Below are 23,512 nucleotides of genomic sequence, written 5' to 3' on the forward strand. Positions count from 1 at the left end.
TGCTGGAGGAGGGGTGGATGGGGGATGGGCTAAATAGGTGATGTGTATTAAGTATCAACTGTTAAGATGAGCGCTGGGTGTTACATATAAGCGATGAATCACTAAATTCACTCCTGAAACTAAAATTACACCACATGTTAACTAACTAGAATTTATATAAAAACTTGAAACATAAAAAAGCAAAAACAAAAACAAACAAAACAAAATCCCATCTCTCAGCTCTCTTAGTTTCCCTCATGTGTATGAGTCACATCTTCCATATCTGGTCTTTAACTTCCTGTCAGATTTCCAACAAACCTCCTTTACCACTTCATAATAATTTACAAGTGGCAACTCTTCCCACACCTACTTCCAAAACCAAATTTCAGGGTTTTTTCAAAGCAAAAGTACCATATTCATTATAATGTTTATAAATTTCTTAACTATTTAACATATATAAAACTGAACTATCATTTTTATTAAGTTCCTATCTTTTTTTATGTGTTACTGTCAAAGTTTTTGAGTGTTATGCCTCAAGCCTGTCTTTCCTCTAGGCTCTGTGTTTTTTATTGCCCAATTTTGCATAGTGCGGGGATTTCAAGGAATACATACACCACATTATAGAAGAACTTACTGCGGAATGAGATGACAACATCTCCCCCAAATATACCATTACCAGAAACACAGTTCAAAGCTGGATAAATCACCAATCCAAACTTACAATGTTTCAACTGGTCTTCACTATTTAAAAATTTCAACTTAAGGGGCACCTCAGTGGCTCAGTTGGTTAAGTGTCCCAACTCTTGATTTCCGCTCAGGTCATGATCTCACACTATTGAGATCCAGCCCTGAGAGGGGCTCCATGCTGAGCGTGGAGCCTGCTTAAGATTTCTCCCTCCCTCTCTCTCTCTGCCCCTCCCCTACTTGCATGCACACATTCTCTTTCTCTCAAAAAGTAAGTTACAAAATTTTTAAAAATTTCAAACTAAAATGCTAAAAGAAATAAATGCCATTAGGGATACTATAGTAATGACGTGGGGAAGTTTTCTTTTTTTTTTTTTTTTAAAGTTTATTTTGAGAGAGCAAGAGCAAATGCACACCCTGCACGGGCAGGGTGAGGGGCAGAGAGAGAGGGAGACAGAGAATCTCAAGTAGGCTCCTTGCTGTCAGCGTGGAGCCCAACACGGGCTCAATTCCACAAACCATGAGACCATAACCTGAGCTGAAATCCAGAGTTGGGCGCTTAACTGACTGAGCCATCCAGGCTCCCCTGGAAAAAAGTTTTCAATGTTTACATTCCTATTTTCTAGAGACCTTATCAACACCAGAAGATGGTTCTGAAGGGGAACAAACAATATTCATTGCAAAAGGAAAAAGTCAGTAATTTATGGAGCCTAGCGACCCAAGATGCTTCCTCTGCACTACTTGGGCTGTTCCTTTCCAAATCATAAAAAATACCACTTTTATTTCAGTTTCTATGGCTTCATTCATTTCCCTAACATGGGAGTCATTCCCTTTTCCCTTCATCTCACCAAATCTCACACTTCTGATCGAAATCCTTTATAGGTCATTCCCCCCCTTCCAGCTCATTCTTCATTGGTTTCCTACCTCTCTGAGTTCCAACAGCACTTACTATATGATTTACGCAACTTTAATCTCATATCGTTTGCTCATTTTATTCATGTCCCTTGAACGTACAGCTCCTCAGGGAGAGAATCAGGGCTAATATTTCAGAATCCACACAAAGCTTGCACAGCATGGAATACAGAGTAAGAGCTCAAGAAGTTTTTGCTACTGGGTGATAAACAGGACAAAATAATGGGCACCAAATAACTTCACAGTTTTTTTAGTTACAATGTAACCATTTTTGTTAGGAATGATTTGAATGCGTTTCAAGAAGCTAAAATTTTAACTTAGCTGTGTTGAATATATATACATATATACACACACGTGTGTGTGTGTGTGTGTGTGTGTGTGTATGGCTGCTAAGAAAACAAAATCCTGTAAAACCTCAGGTGTCTTACCACAAAGAAGCTAAACAAGAAATTATAGCTGTTTCACTAAGCGTTTTTAGACTGTAGACCCCAATTCTACATTATAAGATGCATGGAAGCAGTTTTATCTGTAGCAATTTTATCACAGTGACAAATCATCCCTGAGGAGTGATTTTCAAAGCCTTCTTTTGGTAGCAGAAACCTTTTTCTCAAACAAACGGCTAGGTGGAATCCTACCATACAGAAGAAAAGGAGAGCTGAACTTGCGAAAGTGGAAGGAGGAACCTGTAGTTCTCCTCAAATGCATAGCACCTCTTGCCTGTCCCCAGTCCCCAAATGCAGTGGGCCCTTAAGGCATCCTTGAGAACCATACAGTGCTGAAAAACACTCATAAAACAATCAGCAAGCTGCCATGAATAGAAAAACACTAATTTTTAAAATGTAAAGTTTACTAATCACTAAAATGTAAAGTTAAAACTTACCCATTTCTACTGAAAACTCTCAGCCATGCTTTGATGTTTGGTCCTAACAAACACAAACAAGGTACAGTAGTAAAAGTAGACAAAATAACTGCAAATAAAAATGTTTCCAACACCAGCCTAGGAAAAAAAAAATCATTAATTTTTTAAAAAGCATTAAAGATTCATATACACACATAATCTTTGTTTCTTAAATACATTTAATATAAAAACATTTTCTTACACTTTACTTTGAAAGATAACACAAGTCCTACCAAAATGATAACTATAAAAAATGTATTGAAATGCAAGCTCTTAAAAAACAATCTAGCAAGTATCTGGCTTTAAAGATAGAATTCAGAAGTGTTAAATGCCGTGTAATCCATACGACACTCCACTACGAGAAACCCCTTTTCTAGATAATTAACTTTCTTCCTGAATAGGCTCTGGAACTTTCTTTTGCAACCACTGGTTCAACTCTAGCTTGTATTGGAACCACACGGAAAGCTAGATAAACTAAAATTAGGGGGCTGCACCCCTGGAGTTTCTGAGACCTGATAATTTGCCTTTGATAAAATGCAGATGCTGCTGGTTTTAGCACCACTGCTCAAGACATTCATCCTACTCTAAAATGGATTAAAAAGAAACTACCATTTCTCATTACAAAGGTCTTATCCTCCCCTCTCTAGGAATTACCTGTGAATTTAGTGTGTATATAAACTATACACATAACTATGTGTGCGTGTGTGTGTATCCCATGACTGGTTTCACCGTAATCATTAATCACTGCTAAATGAAGTTTCCCAATCCATGATGAACATATATAGGAAATATTCATGAATTGAGTTTTTTTAAAAAAACTGGTCAGCTCTGAAAAAGTTTTGAGTTAAATTTTGCCTTTAAACTATAAACATTAGCTTATTAAATAATTAAATGCAGGGATTTATTGACTTTTCTTGAGAAAACAAACTCTTTTCAAGCACTTCAGAATCACATTTACTAAGAATTGATATGCTAACTGTAACTAATTTAGACATGTCATTATAGTAAATTCACTCACAAGTCCTAAGGGCCACACATTTATTGGTATAGTATAGTTTCTCATCTACCTCCCCACCCCCCACATGCAATGCAGTAATAGAAGGCTAGTTGATAGGAGCATTTAATGAATTATGTCATTCTACCATTTTTTAAAAGAATAACACTACTAAGGAAAGGCAATGATGTCAGTATCCTTCTGTGATCCAGTAATTAAACACACGACAGTTCTTCTCTAATCACCAACAGATTTAGTCTTTGTTTAATATTAGTAAGCGAGCATTTTAAAACATAATTGCCTTGGGGCGTCTGGGTGGCTCATTCGGTTGAGCGTCCGACTTTGGCTCAGGTCATGATCTTATGGTTCGTGAGTTCGAGCCCCATTTCGGGCTCTGTGCTGACAGCTCAGAGCCTGGAGCCTGCTTCGGATTCTGTGTCTCCCTCTCTCTCTGCCCCTCCCCCACTCACGCTCTGTCTCTCTCTCTCTCTCTCTCTCAAAAATAAACATTACAAAAAATTCAAAACAAAACATAATTGCCTGAAGGTAAAAATTTCACACTTACTCTATGAGTGGTGCTCCATACAGAACAAAAATTACATGAAAGAAGAAACATGACATAAGAAAGTAGATACAGCATTTCAAAAACCTGGTTACCTAAAAAAGAAATAAGAATGATTTAAAGACTCAAGACAATGCCTAGAGGACAGCAAATGCTTCCAATTTATCTACAAACACAACTTCTTCCCATGGGTGAAACAGCTGAATATTCTTTCCTTTGAGTAGCCTGAAGTCAGATCCCATGTCTGGCACACATTCAGGTGCATGGCCCTCTATATAGCTCCACACAACAGCCTACAAGTTACAAACCAACCCTCATATTCCACCCACCCAATCAGCACTAAAATCAAAAAGCATTTCTGTTCCTAGGGTATCGAGCTATGTTATTAATCAGTATTTATAAAATATTTACTGACAACAGGATGCTAGAATACAAAAAAACCCACACAGTCCTAATTATGTGATACATAAATATTTGCAGAAAATAATAATAATTCTTTTCATTTAAAAACAAAATTCCTAAGAAAACTGTACCAATACTAAATTAATCCCTAAATCATATTCATGTTATTATATGATCCATTTGAAAAAAGACCTGTGTGTCCGCAAATCAGAGTGGGACCTACTTGATTTGAAGCTTAAAAAGATCTAATTATAAAACACATGTTGAGTTTTTTAATCACAGAGCAGTAAATGTGTTTTAAATTACCTAGGACAGCTTACATATAGTATTGGATAACGTTAAGTGAGGACTTTATTAAAGTAATAGTTAAGTGTTATACACTAGTAAACATTTCAGAAAGTAGATTCTAACATCTGAAAATTCTAACACTGTTCAGTCAAGGAAGGCCATGTTTAAAACAAAGCTACCACAGAGGCTTTTTTTGTAATTTCTGAGAAACCCATTAAGTTTCTTTCCGAAATGCAAAAAAATAAATGAAAATACACTAAAATGTCTTCTAAAGTTTAAAGATAGGACTACTGCATCATGTATTTATCTTCAATGGTGACTTAAAACATGACTATATAGGTTCACAATGCTATAGTATCCACTGAAGACACCCTAATTCCACAGCTGATGCATGGCTAGGATCTATCAAACATTGTAGGCAGCCTTCCAGCAATAATAGGCCACTGAATTTGGCGGGGGGGGGGGGGGGGGGGGGGGGGGGAAGCATGTCCTCTACTCACTGTAAATAACCCCATAATGACATGACTAATACTTCATTCTTTCATTAAAAGAAACACCATCTCTATCTAAAAATCAGTTATCAAGAAATAAGCCTTACCTTATATGATAATGAACTTCTTTTAGAGGATGCATTTGGTTTCACTACTAAATATAATACTAGATTGACGGCAGTTACAAAAACAGAACAGATGCACAACCACGTCAAGTGTGTTTCCAATATTGAGAAGTTCTCCAAGAAGAATGATGGAATGAAGATGCTTAGGATAATTGAAAATATGCATAAAAGATGAGTATACAGTAGTCTCTTGATATCAGTATCTTTCATGGTGTTTTCTTGAGTGGCTATCTAATGAAAAACAAATTAAGAAAAGAGCATATGCAATAATGACCTTTTCCATTGTTTAAATGCTCCAATGCCTAAAAGTATGTACCAATTTTCTATGTGCAATAATGTATTAGTTTCAGAGTATGAGAAGATGCATATGTATAAATTCACATGTAGAGTAATATGGTTCAAAAAGCTCTCAGAGGCTAAAAAGGACAAATTTACGAATATCTTAAACATTTGTAACTGGTTTCTGTCAAAGGGTCATGTCCTAGGCCCAATTAAGGGGTCTGGTTGTTTGGTTGTTGTTTTGTTTTTTCCCCAAAATCACAGAGGTGAAAACAACATGCATGGATTAATGATTTGCTCTTATTGGAAATATAACCTATGCGTTCTAAAAACCCCACGAATACACTCTGGCTAAACTGTAGGTATTCCTTTTTTAACCATTGTGGACCCCTGTCTAACCCCTGTCAGTAGTTCACACCTTCTGGCAAATGACAAGTGACGCCAAGTGCACACGTGAATACTCAAATGGTGGCCAGTGTAATCAAGAAAGTTCAAAGAACATTATGCTAAACTAAGGCAGCCCAATGCTCCAGAAGTACCAAAATGACAGTGTCTGTTACAGGTGCTAGGTTCCAGTCAAAACTAGAGCATAAATGGAAGGAAAAAAAAGTCTACTTTCTCTTTTTATAAAATACACATTATATGTCATATATATATAACAGAGATTATACATAACATTGGCAAATGTTAAGCAAGGACTTTATTAAAGGTAATAGTCCACATGTTACATTGTGGTGAATATTCCAGAAAAACAAAAGGGCAAGTGCAGGCTTTATACTAACAGCTCTGAGCTAATTCGAACTGTAATTTTCAAAGGCAAACAGTCTACTGATAAGGAAACAGGCTAGGACACTTTAGGAGGTACGTCCAAGGTCCCAAGCTCTCAAGCGCTAGAGCCATGTCAGTCTCACCTCTTTAATACAAAGATATACAAAGAAGGTGAAAGGGGAAAGTTTTGCATAGCTCCTACCCTCTGCCGGCTGAGGGGCGGGGCAGAGGATCTGGAATACAGGGTCTTAAGAGCTACCTCACTTCCTCGGGCATTTTTCTGGGCCACTCTCAGAATCCCAAATGACATGAGCAGATTTGGATCTAATACAGTGAGCAAGTACCCAAACTCAAATGTTTACTGAATCAACGAACGAACAAAAAAGGAAGAGGATGGATTAAGTGCCCCTCCTGAGAAAGAAGCCCGGGGGGGTGGACCTTGGCGAGCACGCGAGGACGCCCATAGGGCGCCCCTCGGGAGGCCACGGCCCTGGCCTCCGGCGTCTGACCTGGCCCGGGTCCGCAAGTATTGAGGCTGGAGAGAAGGCCTTTCTCGGCGGCTCGCATAGGAGCCTTCCCGGAAATCGCGGGACTGGTCTCTACAGCCCCACCCCAAACTCGGTCGCTGGGGACTCTGCCCAAGCCTCAGTCGGCGCGAGCGTGAGGAACGAGGAACAAGTTGAGAGGCATAATCAAAGAGCACCGGCGGGGAGACCAAGGAGAAATGGAGGGTCACACACAGAAAGTCGACTCCAAAAGAGGGCCGGTCCATCAGGGCAGCCCCTGGGTCACTCCGGAAGGGTGGCGTCCGAAGGGATGGGGCACAGACGCTGACGGCCACATGGGCAGTTGGTGGGGGCTGCTTGCACCCCCCGGAGGCTCGCGTGCCGGGAGGGTTCGGCTTGGCTTACCTACTCTCCCGCCCGCGGAAGAGAAGCGGGGGTTACTACCTGCCACCATCAGGTACGACCCGCCGCCCTGACCTTCGCGCATGCGCAGGCCTGTGGGGGCGGAGACCCAAGATTGCACAGCCAATTGCAGAAGTGGAGGGGCGGGCAATGGGAGCAGCCTCGCTTCCCGCTGGCGTTTAATTCCTCCCGCGGCTTTTCAGGTGTGGGATAGGCGGGGCGTGGGGCGGAGGGGCCGGAAATGGGTTTTCGTAACCCGGAAGGGGAATATTTTTCTGGCTATTGTGTTGATATTTTCAAGCTGCTGCAGTTTCTGTGGCCAAGGGAACCGTCGGGGAAGGATGGTGTGCGAAAAATGTGAGTTAAGAGGCCGCATCTTTGGGAGAAGGAGGCTAGGAGGAGCTAACTGGACTTCCTCGGGTCCTTGTCTTTTATTTTTCTTTCAGCCTCAGTTCTCGTGTTCCAGCCTCTGTCCTCTTACCCTTTTTGACCATTCCTGTCCCTCCCCAACGATCATATAGTCGTTTTGCGTTCAGAGTGGTCTCAGTTTTGTAGACATTTGCGTATTTTCTTTGCCTTCCCCTTCAACCCGGGATCTTATCCCATACAGTTCTTGACTGGCTCCTTCGCCTTACAGACCCTCAGGGTTGGACTGGATCTTAAAAGTCCTAGAGTTGCCAGATTTAGCAGACATTTAAAAAGAGGAATACCTTTTTTCTAGAAGTATGTCCCATGCAATATTTGAGACATGTCTTTGCGTGCTCTTCCTCACTACTGAAAGTACTTTTGACTGACTTTTAGGACATGACAGTACTGTTGTTTTGAAATTAAAACATTCGTTGTTTTGAAATTAAAAATTCACAGGGCATCCTATATTTTAACTAGCTACCCTATGTTAGCATCCTATCCAATGGCTTAGATACTCTTTGCATGCATACCTGTGGTATTGAGGCAGGGTTCAGAAAGTCTCACCACCTTCAAAGCAGTCTGTGTAAATGTCACTAACTTTTAGAAAGGGCTTTCCACCCTGTAGTCGCCATCTGGTGATTCTAATGCAAACCCTTAAGGTTTCTAGAAAGTTTCTTACGATTTTTTGATATCCTAGACTGTCTATACGTTTTAAAACGGCTGTCATATCCCTAAGTCTTTTTATTCCTCAGCCTCTCTGGCTCCTCTAGGCAAGGTTTCAAGTCCTCTTATCTGTGTTAACATTAACATGATCAATTTTGTTTATATCCCCCCCCCCCAGTAGATAAAACTTTGAACACAGGCACCCATAATTTTGAATCACAGTTCTTATATTAGGTAAAAGAATAACCATGGGCAAGTTACCTAATATATCTTGGCCCCAGTTTCCTCATCTGAAAAATGAGAATAATACATAATTTATGGGGTTCAGATAATGTAGGTAAAGCCTGATATAAAAGTGCCTTCGCGTATACTCAAAAACTGGTTATTTCTATGATAAGCCCCAGTATGTGGCACTGAGAATTAAACTCTCCTTCATTTTATGAGGGGTAAAGTGGAAATAATGTATCCATTTTTCTATGCTTTATATCATCATCTCACATTAAGCTTTAAAAAAATTGTTGACGGGTGCCTGGGTGGCTCAGTCAGTTAAGTGTCTGGCTCTTGATTTCAGCTTGGGTCATGATCTCACTGTTTGTGAGTTTGAGCCCCACATTGGGCTCTGCGCTAACAGTGCAGAGCCTGCTTGGGATTCTCTCTCTCCCCTCTCTCTCTGCCCCTACCCTACTTGTTCTCTCTTTCTCAAAATAAATAAACTTAAAAAAATTTTTTTAATTAAAAAAATAAAATAAAAAATTATTGCAATGTAATTGACATAGGTACAATTCACCCATTTAAAATGTATCATTTTGTTATTTTTAGTATGTCCAGAGGGCTATGCAACCATCACCACTATCGATTTTAGAATATTTTCATCACTCTGAAAAGTACATTAAGCTTTTTGACATTGATGTCCTTTAATTCTACTCTATCCTGTACTTAAGCAGTTTTTTGGTTTTGCTTGTTTGAGTAAATATGGCTTACACATTTAGATTATGCACCTTCCGTGATACCTTTTCTCTCATGTAGTGTAGTTCTAAACATATAAATTTGTCTTTCTATGTAACTTGTGTTAATTCTGTACATTTTAGCTTTAGAGGACGGGTATGCTGCCTGGTTTAATTTGTGTGATATGCTTTACACCATAAGTGCTTTTTCCCAGGGAAACTAAGGATACTGAGCAAATTGTGAGAGTTAATTTCCTAAGGTACGTAAAAATTTTGAGGACCCAGGACCTGATGTGGTATTAAAATAAATACACATAGTTGGTTCTGGGACATGCTATGTGTTATAAAAGGCCGTTTGCTTTTCTACTTCCCTGCATGTCTGAGAGTCCAACTCTATTATTTCTTTGTTCTACTGCCTTTCTACCTTCTATACCATCTTACTCCTCAAATAAAATTATACTCTTTTTGGGGCGCTTGGGTAGCTCAGTCGGTTAAGCATCCAACATTGGCTCGTGGAGTCGAGCCTCACGTCCGGCTCTGTGCTGACAGCTCAGAGCCTGGAGCCTGCTTCGGATTCTGTGTCTCCCTCTCTCCCTTCCCCTCCCTGGCTCATGCTCTGTCTCTCTCTGTCTCTCAAAAATAAACAAACATTTAAAAAAAATTTTAAGTATACTCTTTTTATTACATATTTCTTATCCCCCATCTATCAACTCATTCCACTCACCCTATAAGTAAGCTCATATCTCTCCTATACATAAAGGTAGACTCTCAAGCAACTACCTAGCTCTCTCTTTGCCTTCACGGTAAATTTTTTGAAAGGCTTGGTTATTTTTGTTGCCTTCATATTTTGTTACTTCTTAGTGCTTTCCAAACTTTCGCTATGCCCCACTACTGGAAGAACTTTCAGAAGTTCACTGGAGGTCTCCTAAACACCAAATTGAAAGACCTTTCTCTCAGTGCTTGTCTATGCCTCTGACTTTGAAACTTGGTGTAGATTCTCTTTGAATTTACTTCTCCCAGTGCTTCTTTACTGTTATAATCTCCAAGTTTCCTTATTTTCCTTATCCCCTTAAAGCAGACGTTTCCCAGTGATCTATATCTGACCTTCTTTTGACTCTTTTTGGAGTTTTAAAGAACAGTTGACTCTTTGTTTTAGAAATATCTGGCTTCAAGTAGCAGATCCATGCCAATGAATGTCTAATCCACATCTCCAGCTGACTTCTCTCTAAACTAAGCACCAATAGAAAAATTTTCTCTAAACAATACTGGGACCCTCCATCTGGTTGTTACCTAATGGTTTAGTACTTCCAAGACTGAATGTGTCGTCCTGCTTCACAAACCGGTACCTTCTCTCCCATCATTTAATGGCATCACAATCCTCCCAGTCACCTATTGACAAAGCCTCGATCATCTCTCATTCATTCTCCTATCCCTTTGTGAACCTGCATCCAAACACTTGTATGCCCTGCTTATTTTACTCTCATTCAACAGCTCCGACTTTCCCTAGCCTTTCAAATACCCTAGCTGAGGTCTCCATCACTCTGAGTTAGACTAATATTATCCCCTACCAGCCCCTTTCCCCTCAAACTGTGCTCTTCCAGCCTTTGGCTCTTCTCAAAAATGTCCTGCATGCGTGTGAAGACCAGTAGGAAAAACTGCACAAATGAACCAGTTGGTACCACTAAAAGAGTATATTTCCTGATCTCCAAGATCTTTAATACTATGCATCAATCTTTTTTTACTTCTCTTTAGTCAGCCCCTCACCCTTTGTCTCTAGTGACTATTCCAAACTCTTCAGTGCCTTAAACTTCCCCCACCTTCATCTACCCCATCCTCTGTTGACAAATAGCTCCTTACAGGTATAAGAAAAGCGAGGTAATTAAATGGGAACATTCCCAACATTTCATCTTACTTTTACTATGCCCATAATCAGTTCTGCATCCATACCCATTTACTTCTTTCCCTTTATTTTTTCAAGGAAAATCCTATTTGTGTTCTTGTTGCCATCCCTCCCTGCCTTTTTCAGGTCCTTTATTTGTCTCTCTATCTTTTGGAATCTTTTAATCAGCTCCCCTTCCATATAAAAATGCTCAATTAAATCCTAACTCCACCTTCCATTCTTGCATTTTGTCACCTTTTCTTTTCATTCATGCAACAAGTATTATATTCCTACCAAATGCTAGATAGTAGGACCAAAGGGTAAGTATTTTGTCTTACTATCCTTCATCAGTATGCCAGGACATGGCTTAGAGTAATCACAACAGATATTTGAATTGAACCTAATATAAGTGTACTGTATCATTTCCCGAATTTAAAGCCTTTAATACATTCTCAGTGAGCAGAGAATAATTCTGGCTTTCTGTGTTTGGAGCCTGGCATTCAGGATGACGCTCTACAATGAGGTCCCAGCTTATCTTTCCAATTACATTTTCACTTACCTTCATTACTCTTTATCCAAACCAAAATACTTTGCATGCCCATGAGCTTCCCATGCCTTTCCTCGGGATACGTCCTTTTTCTAGTTTGCCTTCATCCTCTCTTCTTTTTCTTCCCAAGCCCATTGTAACATGCAGACACTCTCTCTACTGCCTTCTCCAGAAACCCCTGGACTTCCCTAGCCAAGGTTATTTCTTCCTTCATGGTATTTCTTCTGGTGCTTAAGTTGTCAATTACTATGCTTTTTGTTTTCTAGCTTACATTTTGGTTTGAATGGTTCTTTTTCAGGGGTATCTACCCCCTTTAAGAACCTGGAAAAGCTATGGACTCTTACAAGAAGAAAAATGGATATACAGTAGTTTGGTATACAACTTCACCTTGTTCATTTGTCTTCTGAGGTCTACCCCTGGAGCCCAGGTTAAGGATTACTATTGAAGAAAATAGCATGTTGTAGGTTCCTTGAAAGTAGAGCTTTATCTAAATTACCATTTTATTTTTCTCTAAACTTTGCATAGTGGTTTATGTATCTTAAGTGCTTAGTATGTTTATGGAATAAATAGATCTATCAGATTTGTTTAAAGTATACAGGTACAGGGAAAGCCTATCATAAGCCATTGTGCTGTACAGATTTTACTGAGAGTCAGTTATCCATTATCCACAGCTAGTAACTTCAGTCCCAGTTCATAGCCCCTACCCCAGCATGAAAAGTCTCTGACTGTAATAAGATAGTTGATACCATTGTGAACTTTAGGCACAAAGTAGTGTATTTATTAGACAGTAAATCCTAATTCCCCTTACTGTACTATCTTGTTATAACAGGTGAAAAGAAACTTGGTACTGTTATCACTCCAGACACATGGAAAGACGGTGCAAGGAATACCACAGGTATTTTTCCTTTTTAGAAAATAGAAGTTGAATCAAATATTTCCCGTGACTGATGTTTTAGCCTTTACACTATTTGTAAAAGGAAATGTTTTGTGCACAAAGTATTTCATCTGTTAAATATTAAAAAACTCTAGATCCCCCCCAACAATTTAATATCTTCTTCTATTTAGTTTTCTTGGTTACATGTTAGAGGTTCCTAATCTATGAGGTAAGAGATAGCAAAATCATTAAATGATTTTCAACCAATGAGTATATCATAGTAATTGATTTGATTCAGCTTTATTAGAGTATATATTTAATTCCCCCTTTCTTCACCTGACTTTTATATTCTTAAATCATTTACACTGTTTTCACTTTCATATCATTATATACAGTTAAGATGTTTTCAAAGGGAAAGAAAAGAAACACTTATACTCTATTCAGGGTCAGTGGCACCAAAGTAATGGCTTCTAGATTTTACAATAGATAAATTAAATGCAGACCCGTTCCTAAAGTCCTGTTTTGAGTCTGAGAAATAAAATGATGATCCAGAATTTTATTGTTTCATCATAAATGTTTCCTTTTTAAGTGGTGTCTTAAAAACATGGCTATTAAATGAAGATTTTGAAAATGTTGATATTGGCTAGTCTATTGGTAGGAGGTCTAAGAATGAACTCTTTAACAAATTGTTAAGTGGTAAATGTACATGTTACAGTGAAATGTGCAGAAATAACCCACTAAAATATGTGTATATTTTGATATAGAAAGTGGTGGAAGAAAGCTGAATGAAAATAAAGCTTTAACTTCAAAAAAAGCAAGGTAGGTAAAGGAGCAGCTACATCGTGGAGACATAACTTTCCATTCTTTTTAGTCTTAAGCATACTGAACTTGGTGTGTATCATTCTGTCGTGATTTAAACAGAGTCAGGTACCAGCATGCAAAGCCAAGCTATTTGTTATAACCTGCCAGTTTCACCCTGATCCTCCCCACTCTATCAATTTGTGAAGATGTTACTGCTCTTTTTTACCAGAAAACATGACTTTTATTTCATCTCATTCTTTTTCTTTTCTGCTCTTTTCTTTTCTTTTCAAAACGATGGTTTGTGGCCTTACCCCCCCTAAAACTACTTTGCAGTTTCATTCAAGTGCTTCAGTGTGGTATGCAATAATACTGCCTGGTTTGTGTTTACTGTACGTTATTTCATCTAGATCTTCATTATTGTACAAATTGGAGGCAATAGAGAGATGTGGACAGATCAGAAGCTCTGGAGTCAGACCTAAATTTGTATTTAGACTCTGTCACTCTCTTGCTCTGAGACCTTAAGGAAGTTAAGCCAGTTTCTCGACTTCTCTGAACTTTATTTTTTCATCTAAGAGTGGAGATAAAAATGTCTCCTACCCTAAAAACCACTTTTTGACACCATGCTTTATTATTCCCAGTCTTAAAAATTCCATGAACTCTTCCAGCTGCCATCCCATTTCCTTGCTTCCCTTCACAGCAAAAGTTTTCAAAAGCCTTAGGCTTTCTCAATGTCTATAAGTTCCATTCTCAACTTCTGCCACTCCGGTCAGGTCTTCAGCCCCATCAATCCCTACAGCTGCTCTCACCTAATGGCAGCAGGATCACACCTAATGACCACTTCTCTATTCTTATCTCGATTAACCTTTCAACAACTCTCATTTTTGCAACCTGCTATTCTCTCTCTTTTTTTCTTCTCTTCTCTTCTCTTCTCTTTTCTTCTCTTTTCTCTTCTTTTCTTTTCGTAAGCTCTACCTCCAGTGTGGGTCTGAACTCACAGCCCCAGGATCAGGACTCGCATGCTCCACTGACTGAGCCAGCCAGGCACCCCTGCAACCTTGTATTCTCTTGGCTCTGGGGTACCACCCTCTTTTCTCCTCCCAACTCACCCGTTCCTTCTCAGTCAAGTGCCTCTGGACTCAATCCTAGACCTTTCTCTTTTTTTTTCTATTTACAAATATATAATCTTTCCTCAAGTGACTTTAGTCCAATGACTTGAAATTCAAACTGTATGTTAATAACTCAGATTTATATCTCCTGTCCTGACTTCTCCTTTGAGCTCCAAACATATATCCAACTGCCTACTTGTCTTACCAATTTGATGTCTAATAGGCAACCTCTTGGTCCTTGTCTTCTAATCAGAGTCTTATTGCACCACTGTCCCGTCCAGTTGTGCAAACCAAAAAGCGAGAATTCTGCACATTTTCCTCACTTCCCTTTCATCAGTAAATTCTTTAGTTCTACCAGCAAAATATAACCTGAATAGGCTTGCTTCACTGCTGTTACCCTGTTCCAAACCACTGTTATTTGGTAGATGCTGTAGTAACTTTGTATCTTTCTGCTTCCACTCTAGTTCCCTATAATTCAGTCTCATAGTAACCAGAGCAGTCCTTTAAAAGGCACATAAGTGCTTTTCTCAGAACCGTGCATTGCTTTTCTTTTCACGTAGAATATAATCTAGGCCCCCTTCCACCTTCTAACAAGGTTCTCCATGATCTGGCCCCTCCCACCTCTCTGACTTCCAGTTGGACTACTCCTGCATCAGACAGGCCAAGCCCACTCCCATTGGCAGAGGTTTATGTTTGTTGCTCCCTCCTCCTAGAGCTCATCCTGCAGAGTTCACATAGCTGGCACCTTGTTGTTGCCAGGATCTAGCTGAAATGTCACCTCCTAAGGGTGGGTCCCTAACCAGCATCTGAATTAATGTCTTCCCCTCCTTCTCCTCATGTCTGCCACAGTGTCCTGTTTGAATTTTCTCTACAGTGTGTATCACTATCTGAAAACCATGTTTGTTCCTTTAGTTATTGTCTGTCTCCTCACTACAATGTCAGCTTGAGAGGGTAGAGGCTTTAGACAAAGTCAAGCTCATTTTTGGTATGTAAAACAGTAACAGGCACATAGTAGGCACTCATGTATATTTGCTGAAAGAATTAATACCTATTTCATGACATTGTCCCAAGGATTAGAAATAATAATAACGATAATGATGATAATAATAATAATGAAGCTTTTACTACCTGCAGTGCCTGGCACATAATGGTGCTTATTAAATAATGGATATAAAACAGCATAATAGATTTAATCTTCAGTAGAGCATCTCACTAAGTATTGCTCTGACTTATTGATGTCTTCTAAGACAGTTCAGTTATTATTAACTAAGTTGTAATTTTTACAGACTATACAGTTTCAGATACCTCCAGTTACTTTTTGCTCCCAGCCTTACTCCAATATCATTAATAAATAGCTATTATTTTTGGATACTCTAAATATCTCGCTTTGGAAAGTGTACCATTATATTGCATTGAATCTAAGATACCAAAATTTAGAAGATGTATCATTACTTTAATAAAGAAAAAGCTCTGCCATGAATTGTAAGATGTCAGACATATTAAAATGTGCATTTTAGGATTAAATACGGTTTTAAACAAAAGTAATCTCTAGACATACGGATGCAAACAAATCGAGCCTTATTAAAAAGAGGAATAGTGTCTATGCTATCTTCCTTTGTGCAGAGTAAGGTGACATTCTTTTCTTTTTTTGGTTTGGAAAAATTAACCTTTGAAAATAAGCTGTTGTGCCCCAAGAGAAGAAACCAGGTCTAGGACAGTGTTGGTATTCAGTACATGAGTATTGTTACAAAAGTTACAGCCAGTTTAGGGGGAATTATTTTCTACTCCAGCTGCTGTAAAATGGCATTTTTATATAGCGGAAACTCTTCTATGCAAAGGGATTGGATCAATTACTTGAAAATGTCAGCTAAAATAGGCAATCATTAAAAGATACACATACCTTACTGTAAGTCATGGCACATGACGTGTACATGCATTCATCAGTCATCTGGCACTGAGACAGGCCTTTTGAGTATGAGTCAACTGATAAGAGTTCTTCATCATTTTCCTCACATAAATCATAACCAGAACGCGCATTTCCGGTATCTTAAAGTAGAGCAAGAACTGACAACTTGTAAAGTGCCAAGTCCTTCCACTTATGATTTTGCCTGTATTTGGAAGTTGTCTCACCTAATTCAATGGCAGTTCAGTGATTCACATTTATCTAGCCATCCTAAAGCATTCTCATAGTCTTTCATAGAATTGGTCACTTTTTGCACCCACATTTCATCAGTTTCCATAATATTTAACTATATCATACAAATAGATTGGCAAATACAACTCGTAGAAACAGGCTTGGGATTAAGTACAACTGATAAGTGGTTTAGAAGCATGCAACTCACATGGAAGGGGTAGGGTTGTGCAGGAGCAGTGAGAGAGGGTAGCTGGTTGCAAGCGTGCTGTGCCTATCAACTGTAAAGTTTGACAGAGGGAACAAAGCATGGATTAATCCCATTTGTTGCCTAAAGGAAGTCATTTAACTGTTTCTTTTCTATTTTACATTTTTCTTTCTTTAAAAAAAAAAACAACTCTAGATTCGATCCATATGGAAAGAATAAGTTCTCTACTTGCAGAATTTGTAAAAGTTCTGTACATCAGCCGGGTTCCCATTACTGCCAGGGCTGTGCCTACAAAAAGGGTAAGTTTCTTTCAATACCGTTTTTCTGTTCATATCCAGCCTACTTTTGGCACTGACTTAGATAGCATAGAAAAGGAGTACCCTTTCATAGTTTCAGGGATCGATCCTGTTAATCAAGTGCTCTTTTTTCTAAGGCAAGATGACACTTAGAACCTGGTTCATAGTTTCAAGTCCGTGCTTGCTTTTTTCTCTTCTCTGATGCTGTTAAATTATGTTTTAAGCCTCAGGAGTGACTTAAATAAACCAAAGTGTTAATAGTAGGTATTTGATTGGTATTATGAGTTGGTATTATGATTTGATTGCTTACATGTTTTGTTTGTTTGTTTGTTTTAGGCATCTGTGCAATGTGTGGAAAAAAGGTTTTGGATACCAAAAACTACAAGCAAACGTCTGTGTAGATGTGTCAATGACTTTTCTGGCTTTCTATGTGATTTTACTTTTTGCTTTGAATTTCCAAGGCATAACATAGATGTTCAAGTTGAAAATAACACATTTTAAGACAGTTAATATTAAACCGTTGATTACCTGATCAGTATTTTTATTTTGCTTTCAAGAATTTCTAAACAACAGTGTAACTAGTTTTCTGCCTTAGTTCTTTTTCTCACAAGCGTCTTGTTGAATTAGCGTAAGTGGCAAATTTAATGAAAAATATTTTCCCAGTTCTCTATATGCTTTTTATTTATCATTATTCATATAATTCTGTTCTTCACCCTCTACTTTATTTATAGATATTACAGAAGTGAGAAGGAGATTACTGATTGATATTTTGCTCTGAATTTTTCATCAGACTTGTAACTCTTCCCTCACTCCCTTCTTGGTTGCATGGTTCTTAGAATGAGCAGTCTCTTTATTAATTGTAAGTTCACAGGGCATTGAAACATCTGAGACCATTATTGCCGAATCGTTCCTTAGTAATTAGCCCAGACCCCAGTCGTAAGTTGTAGTTATGATACTTTTTATTTGTTCTTGATGCCAAAGTGCCAGTCCCTTTCCTATGAGAATACAAGGGTCAGCCCATGTATGTCCAAATGAACACACTGGATTTCAGAAAAATACGGGTTATGCACATTACCTTGAATTGGAACAGTCACGAAAGCCAAAACAACAGTGTTTGTCCATGGTAGTGTGTAACAAATGAGTTACTACTCTTTAGGAAGGCTCCTTGAAGCAAAGACCAATTTTTTCCTTCTCTCCCCACCCCCAAAAATAAATAGAACAAAACCAACATTTTGACTCTTTTTTTATATATAACATAGACTGCTAAAAGACTACGTTGAGGTTCAGACAAAGATTTTTCTTATGCTGCCTTCAAAGGTTTTGGACTTCTGCTTTTGAAGCCTGCAGCCTTCTGTGGGAAACCAAAATCATACTCCCTAGCGCCAAGTGCAGTATGTGAACATAAATATCACTATAAAATATGTAGGAGAGAGAACATGATACACATGGTGTAGATACTACATTTCTATTTGCTTTAAAATTATTGCGGAAAATATTTAAAATTTTAACCATTTAATTTATCTGTAAGGTTTTTAACACAGTGTTTTTCTAGGATATGTTGTTATCCCGAAAGATCACAAAGGTGATACAAAATATAATAAAAAAGCTCTGAGAGCAAGAAATATCTTCTCACATTTTAATCAATTAGGGATTTTTCATTAAATCAACACAAGGGGCCCATAATAGGATCAAGTTAAAGAGCAGCCCAGATCCGTTAAAAATTGGGTTGGTCGACTTTGGGAAAGTACATTTCTCAGGTATCAGCTGGGATCTTGACTTCCACAACTCACATTTCACATTCGTGTCTTGCATAACTTCCTTCCATAAATGACCTACTGGCCAGACTCAGGTTCTTCTATGAAGATTTTTGTTAATGTTACACCTCAGAATAGATGATAAGTATTATAAGTCTTCATATTGTTGAAATAATAATATGACTGCCATAAGTTGAATAAATGTTGGGGCACCTGGATGGCTCAGTTGGTTAAGTGTCCTAACTTGGTTTCAGCTCAGGTCATGATCTCAGGATTCATAAGATTGAGCCCCACATCAGCCTCTGTGCTGAGAGCATGAAGCCTGCTTAGGATTCTCTCTTTCCTCTCTCTGTCCCTCCCTACCCTCAAAGTAAATATATATATTTTTTAATTGAATAAAAGTTTTAAGTGAGAAGGAAAATCCCAAAACAAAACATGAGCATAAACTATTTTTTAGAGGAGACTGGGTGGCTCAGTCCATTGAGTGTCTGACTAAGGCTCAGGTCATGATCTCATAGTCTGTGAGTTCGAGCCCCATATAAGGCTCTCTGCTGTCAGCACAGAGCCTTCTTCAGATCCTCTGTCTTCCTCTCTCTCTGCCCCTGCCCCACTTGCATTCTCTTTCTCAAAAATAAAACATTTAAAAAATAATTTAAATAAAAATATTTTAAAATATTTTTTTAAATAAGGCATAAAAAGAGGCGCCTGGGTGGCTCAGTCAGTTGAACATCTGATTTTGGCTCAGGTCCCGATCTCACGGTCTGTGAGTTTGAGCCCTGCGTCAGGCTGTGCTGACAGCTCAGAGCCTGGAGCCTGCTTCGGATTCTGTGTCTCCCTCTCTCTCTGCCCCTCCCCCGCTCCCGGTCTGTCTCTCTCTCTCTCTGTCAAAAATAAATAAACATTAAAAAAAAATAAGGCATAAAAACAAACTATAAGATGACAGAATTAAGGCCAAACAGCTTTTATCAAAGTAAATGTAAAAATGATGAAATAATGTATTTCTTAAATCTCAGATTGTATTTAAAATATGCGTAGTAGAAATAGCTTAAATACCAATAGAATACCTTTATGTACATTCATTCATAGAATATGAATGTGAAATGAAAAAGTGATGTGAAGAATTACACATGTCCATAAGCTTGTGTGCACATACCAAAAACATCTGAGAGCAATTAGTACTGTTTTCTCTGTGGAGTGGCACAGAAGGTTGAGAAAAGAGAGACTTAACCCTTTTACCCTAATGGCAGCTACCTACCACATTTTAGTTTCTACTTCCCTTACATGGGGGAACAAGAGACTTCTAGTTATATATCCTAGAAATATATATATTTACATGCACATATAGGTATATGTTCTGAGAATTTTAAGAAGAAAAAGCATATGTTCTCCATTTGACTTCATTTTTAATGTTTCTCGTGTTCGGTTTACCATTTTCTATCTCTTGTTATATTTTTTTTTCTTGGCCAATTCGAGAATACATTGCAGACATACCTTTTCACCTTTAATGTTACATATGCACTTCATAAGAACAAACATACTAAGTACAGTTATCAAATTCAGGAATTTAACATTGATAGGATGCTTTCATTTAATCTACAGCCCCTATCTCACTTTCAGTTGCTCCACTGATATTTTTTTTGCAGCTTCAGAATCTAGTTCAGGATCATATATTAGATTATCATGATTCTGTCATTTGGAACAGTTCAGTAGCTTTTGTCTTTGGTACTACAAGTGTCAATACACTGACGAATACAGGACAGTTAAAGTATAGATTATCCTTCAGTTTGGATTTTTTTTGATGTTTCCTTGTGTTAAATGTGGGTTATGCAGTGTGAGCTGAAATACTATGAGTGATGTGTCCCTCCCAGTGTCACATCCAGACTCACAAAATATCCCTTTGCCCATATTGGTGTCCATTTTGATCACCTGGGTAAGATGTCACCCATTTTCTCCACTGTATAGTTACTATTTTTCCTTTTGCACTTAGTTGATAATTTGTGAGGAGAAATTTTTTTTTCAAGTTTATTTATTTATTTTGAGCAGGGGGAGGGGCAGAGAGAAAGGGAGAGAGAGAATCCCAAGCACGCTCTGCCTTACTGGGGTTCAGTCTCATGAACCGTGAGATCATGACCTGAGCTGAAATCGAGAGTCAGATGTTTAACCGACTGAGCCATGCAGGCACCCCAAGAAACTTTTGAGACCATGTTGATATTCTATTTCTCATCATACCTGCCTCTTGTAGATATAGCATCCTTTGATGATTCTTATCCGAAAACATTTTTTACTGTGATGTGTATAAAACTGTGATTTTTCTATTTTTTTTAAGAGAGTGAATGGGGGAGAGTGGCAGAGGGGGAGAGAGAGAATTTTACACTGAGTGTGGAGCCTGATGTGGGGTCATGACCTGAGCCAGAACCAAGAGTTGGATACTCAACTGACTGAGCCACCCAGGCGCCCCCAAAACTGATTTTTCTAACTACATCATTCTTTCTGTATTAACTAATCATTCTACACTAAAGAAAAGATTTCCCTTTATCAGTATAGATATTTGTATAGATAAATGCTTTTTTTCTGACCATTGGAGTGTTAGTTACAGATATGATGCCTTTTTACCACAAATACTTAAGTGTGTATTTTCTAAGAATGAGGATATTTTCTTACATAACCATATCATAATGATCAAAACCAGAAAATTAACATTAATACTGTTACCTAATATTTTTCCGTATTTCACTAGTTGTTCCAGTAATGGCCTTTGTTAAAACAAAAAAACTAGTTCAGGGTCCAAATCAGGATAACATTTTGTATTTAGTTGCCATGTTTCTAGTCTCCTTTAATCTAGAACAATTCTTGAATTTGTCTTTCAAAAACCTCAAGGTCATGAAACAAGTCAGTTATTTTACAAAACCTCCCTTAATCTGAGTATTTCTGATGTTTTTTCACAAGTAGATTGAGCTTCTGCATTGTTGGCAAGAATATCATAGAAGTGATGCTACATCCTTTTCAGTATATTTTATGGTGTCATTTGTCCCTTACAAGGAGTTAATTTGAATGACTTGTTTTAGGTGGTCTCTGTTAGATTTCTTCACTGTAAAGTTCCTATTTTTTCTATTACGTTAAGCATTTTTGTTGGGAGATACTTTGAGAATGTAAATATTCTGTTTCTCAGCAAGCTTACACTAATTTTAGAATCCCGTGTTGTTTTTTGGCTGAATTAATTGTTACCCTGAGAGTTGCCAAATGGCTTTCCAATTCTATCATTCTTTTTACATTCATTAGTTGGTATTCTGCTGTAAGGAAAAGCTTTCTCTTTTTCCAGCTTAGGAGGAATTCATGGATTGCTATTTTATTCAGGTCTGTTGCTCTCACTTGTTCTGATGTCAAGAGGTCTCAGATTTGGCCAGTGGGAGACCTTTCAAGGTGGTTCCTGGGTCTTTTAGACATGTTCTCATCATTTTTTGAAGAATTCCTTACTTTCTAGCACAAGATGTTTCAAGTTTACTTTATATTTTTCCTACCCAGCCCTGGAATCAGCCACTTCTCCAAAGATCCCTAGTTTCTTTTAGTGGAGAATGGTGTTTGAATACTAAGATACCTGCTGGGTTGCCATTGCGCCTCGGCCCCTTCAACAGAAAAAGCTAAGAAATACAAATATTAGAAACCACAAGTTTTACTGATAACCTCCAATTCCAGTTCAGCCCTACAGGGTTCTTTTTTGTCTTTCTTCAGTCTGTATTTGTATATTCTTCCACAGTGAGAACCCTGGCTTCCAACATCATCCATAGAGTCATTCATTTGCAGAGCTCTGAATTTTTTTTTATATTGGTCATATATTTTATAAATAAAATAATTTTTTAGCAAGCCCACAGAAAATTTACACATGTGAATGTCATTCATGAGTCTGGTATTACAGAAGAAAAAAAGGTTGGAAACTTACGTGCATACGCTACCTCCCAGATAAATTTGGCAAATAAGCAAATAGTACTAAATAACTTTTTCAGTTCAGCTGAAGTTTATTGAGCCTCTACTTTGTTCTCTCTGTTTGTCTGTAGGCAGAATGCTGTTATTGGTTCCAAAATGTTTTCTCATTAGGAAGAACATGGTAACCCATCGAATTAATGTGAAATTGTGAGGTGTGACAATAGGAACAAGGAAAATCTTGAAAGAGTAGCAACTAAAGAGAGGGGATGGTTCAAAAGCAACAACTCTAACCAATTAGGAAGTAGACTAGGTGGTACTAGGGGAATGGAAGTGAAGGGAAAGATTTGAAAACCTGATAAAGGAAGATTTTTCAAGACTTGTTAACTGTATGGGGGAATGAGGAGGTGAGTCACAAAGGGTCTCATTTTAGATGTGGTAATAGTAGGTCTCTCCACCAGATGGCAATAGTGTTCTTGGTTTTTAATTTTTTAAAATCTTTTTTGCTAAAAGATTGGCAGTTTTAGCAATTTAAAGATCAAACAGATGGATTTGAGTTTCTAACAACATTGTGAAGAATTAATACAGTATGGCACCAGCACAAAGACAAACAGAGAGACCAGGAATAGATGAATCCATATGTGTAAAAGGTGGCATTATAAATCAGTGGGGAAATTCTTCAGTAAATTCAAC

The 23,512-nt window shown here is 38.2% G+C and overlaps 2 protein-coding genes across 5 annotated transcripts in view; one reads left to right on the forward strand and one right to left on the reverse strand.

The window, feature by feature from the left end:
* The window catches only part of PIGF (phosphatidylinositol glycan anchor biosynthesis class F), a 33,397-nt gene extending 25,924 nt beyond the window's left edge, over positions 1-7,473 (reverse strand). Inside the window, exons 1-4 of one of the 4 annotated variants that reach the window (XM_042932195.1) lie at positions 7,294-7,420; positions 5,318-5,566; positions 4,033-4,124; positions 2,456-2,572 (exon numbers count right to left, since the gene is read on the reverse strand). In XM_042932195.1, the coding sequence (XP_042788129.1) occupies positions 2,456-2,572; positions 4,033-4,124; positions 5,318-5,545 (437 nt within the window). In that variant the 5' untranslated portion in view covers positions 5,546-5,566; positions 7,294-7,420. Of the gene's footprint in view, positions 1-2,455; positions 2,573-4,032; positions 4,125-5,317; positions 5,567-6,891; positions 6,912-7,122; positions 7,273-7,293 lie in introns of those variants that run through there. The other 3 variants (XM_042932196.1, XM_042932197.1, XM_042932198.1) reach the window with 3 other exon arrangements.
* A 70-nt stretch (positions 7,474-7,543) lies between these two features.
* Positions 7,544-17,679, forward strand: CRIPT (CXXC repeat containing interactor of PDZ3 domain). The gene is made up of 5 exons (XM_042932201.1): positions 7,544-7,647; positions 12,561-12,626; positions 13,370-13,424; positions 17,047-17,150; positions 17,484-17,679. The coding sequence occupies exons 1-5, from the start codon at positions 7,632-7,634 to the stop codon at positions 17,546-17,548; spliced, it is 306 nt and encodes a 101-aa protein (XP_042788135.1). The 5' UTR covers positions 7,544-7,631; the 3' UTR covers positions 17,549-17,679.
* The last annotated feature ends 5,833 nt before the right edge of the window (positions 17,680-23,512 follow it).

The sequence above is a fragment of the Panthera leo genome, chromosome A3 (assembly GCF_018350215.1).
Source record: "Panthera leo isolate Ple1 chromosome A3, P.leo_Ple1_pat1.1, whole genome shotgun sequence".
In the NCBI taxonomy this organism is placed as follows: Eukaryota; Metazoa; Chordata; class Mammalia; order Carnivora; family Felidae; genus Panthera; species Panthera leo.

Coding starts and splice junctions, on each gene's coding strand:
- CRIPT (XM_042932201.1), top strand. Junction 12,627..13,369: donor CGGTGCAAGGAATACCACAG/GTATTTTTCCTT, acceptor ATTTTGATATAG/AAAGTGGTGGAAGAAAGCTG. Junction 17,151..17,483: donor GGGCTGTGCCTACAAAAAGG/GTAAGTTTCTTT, acceptor TGTTTGTTTTAG/GCATCTGTGCAATGTGTGGA.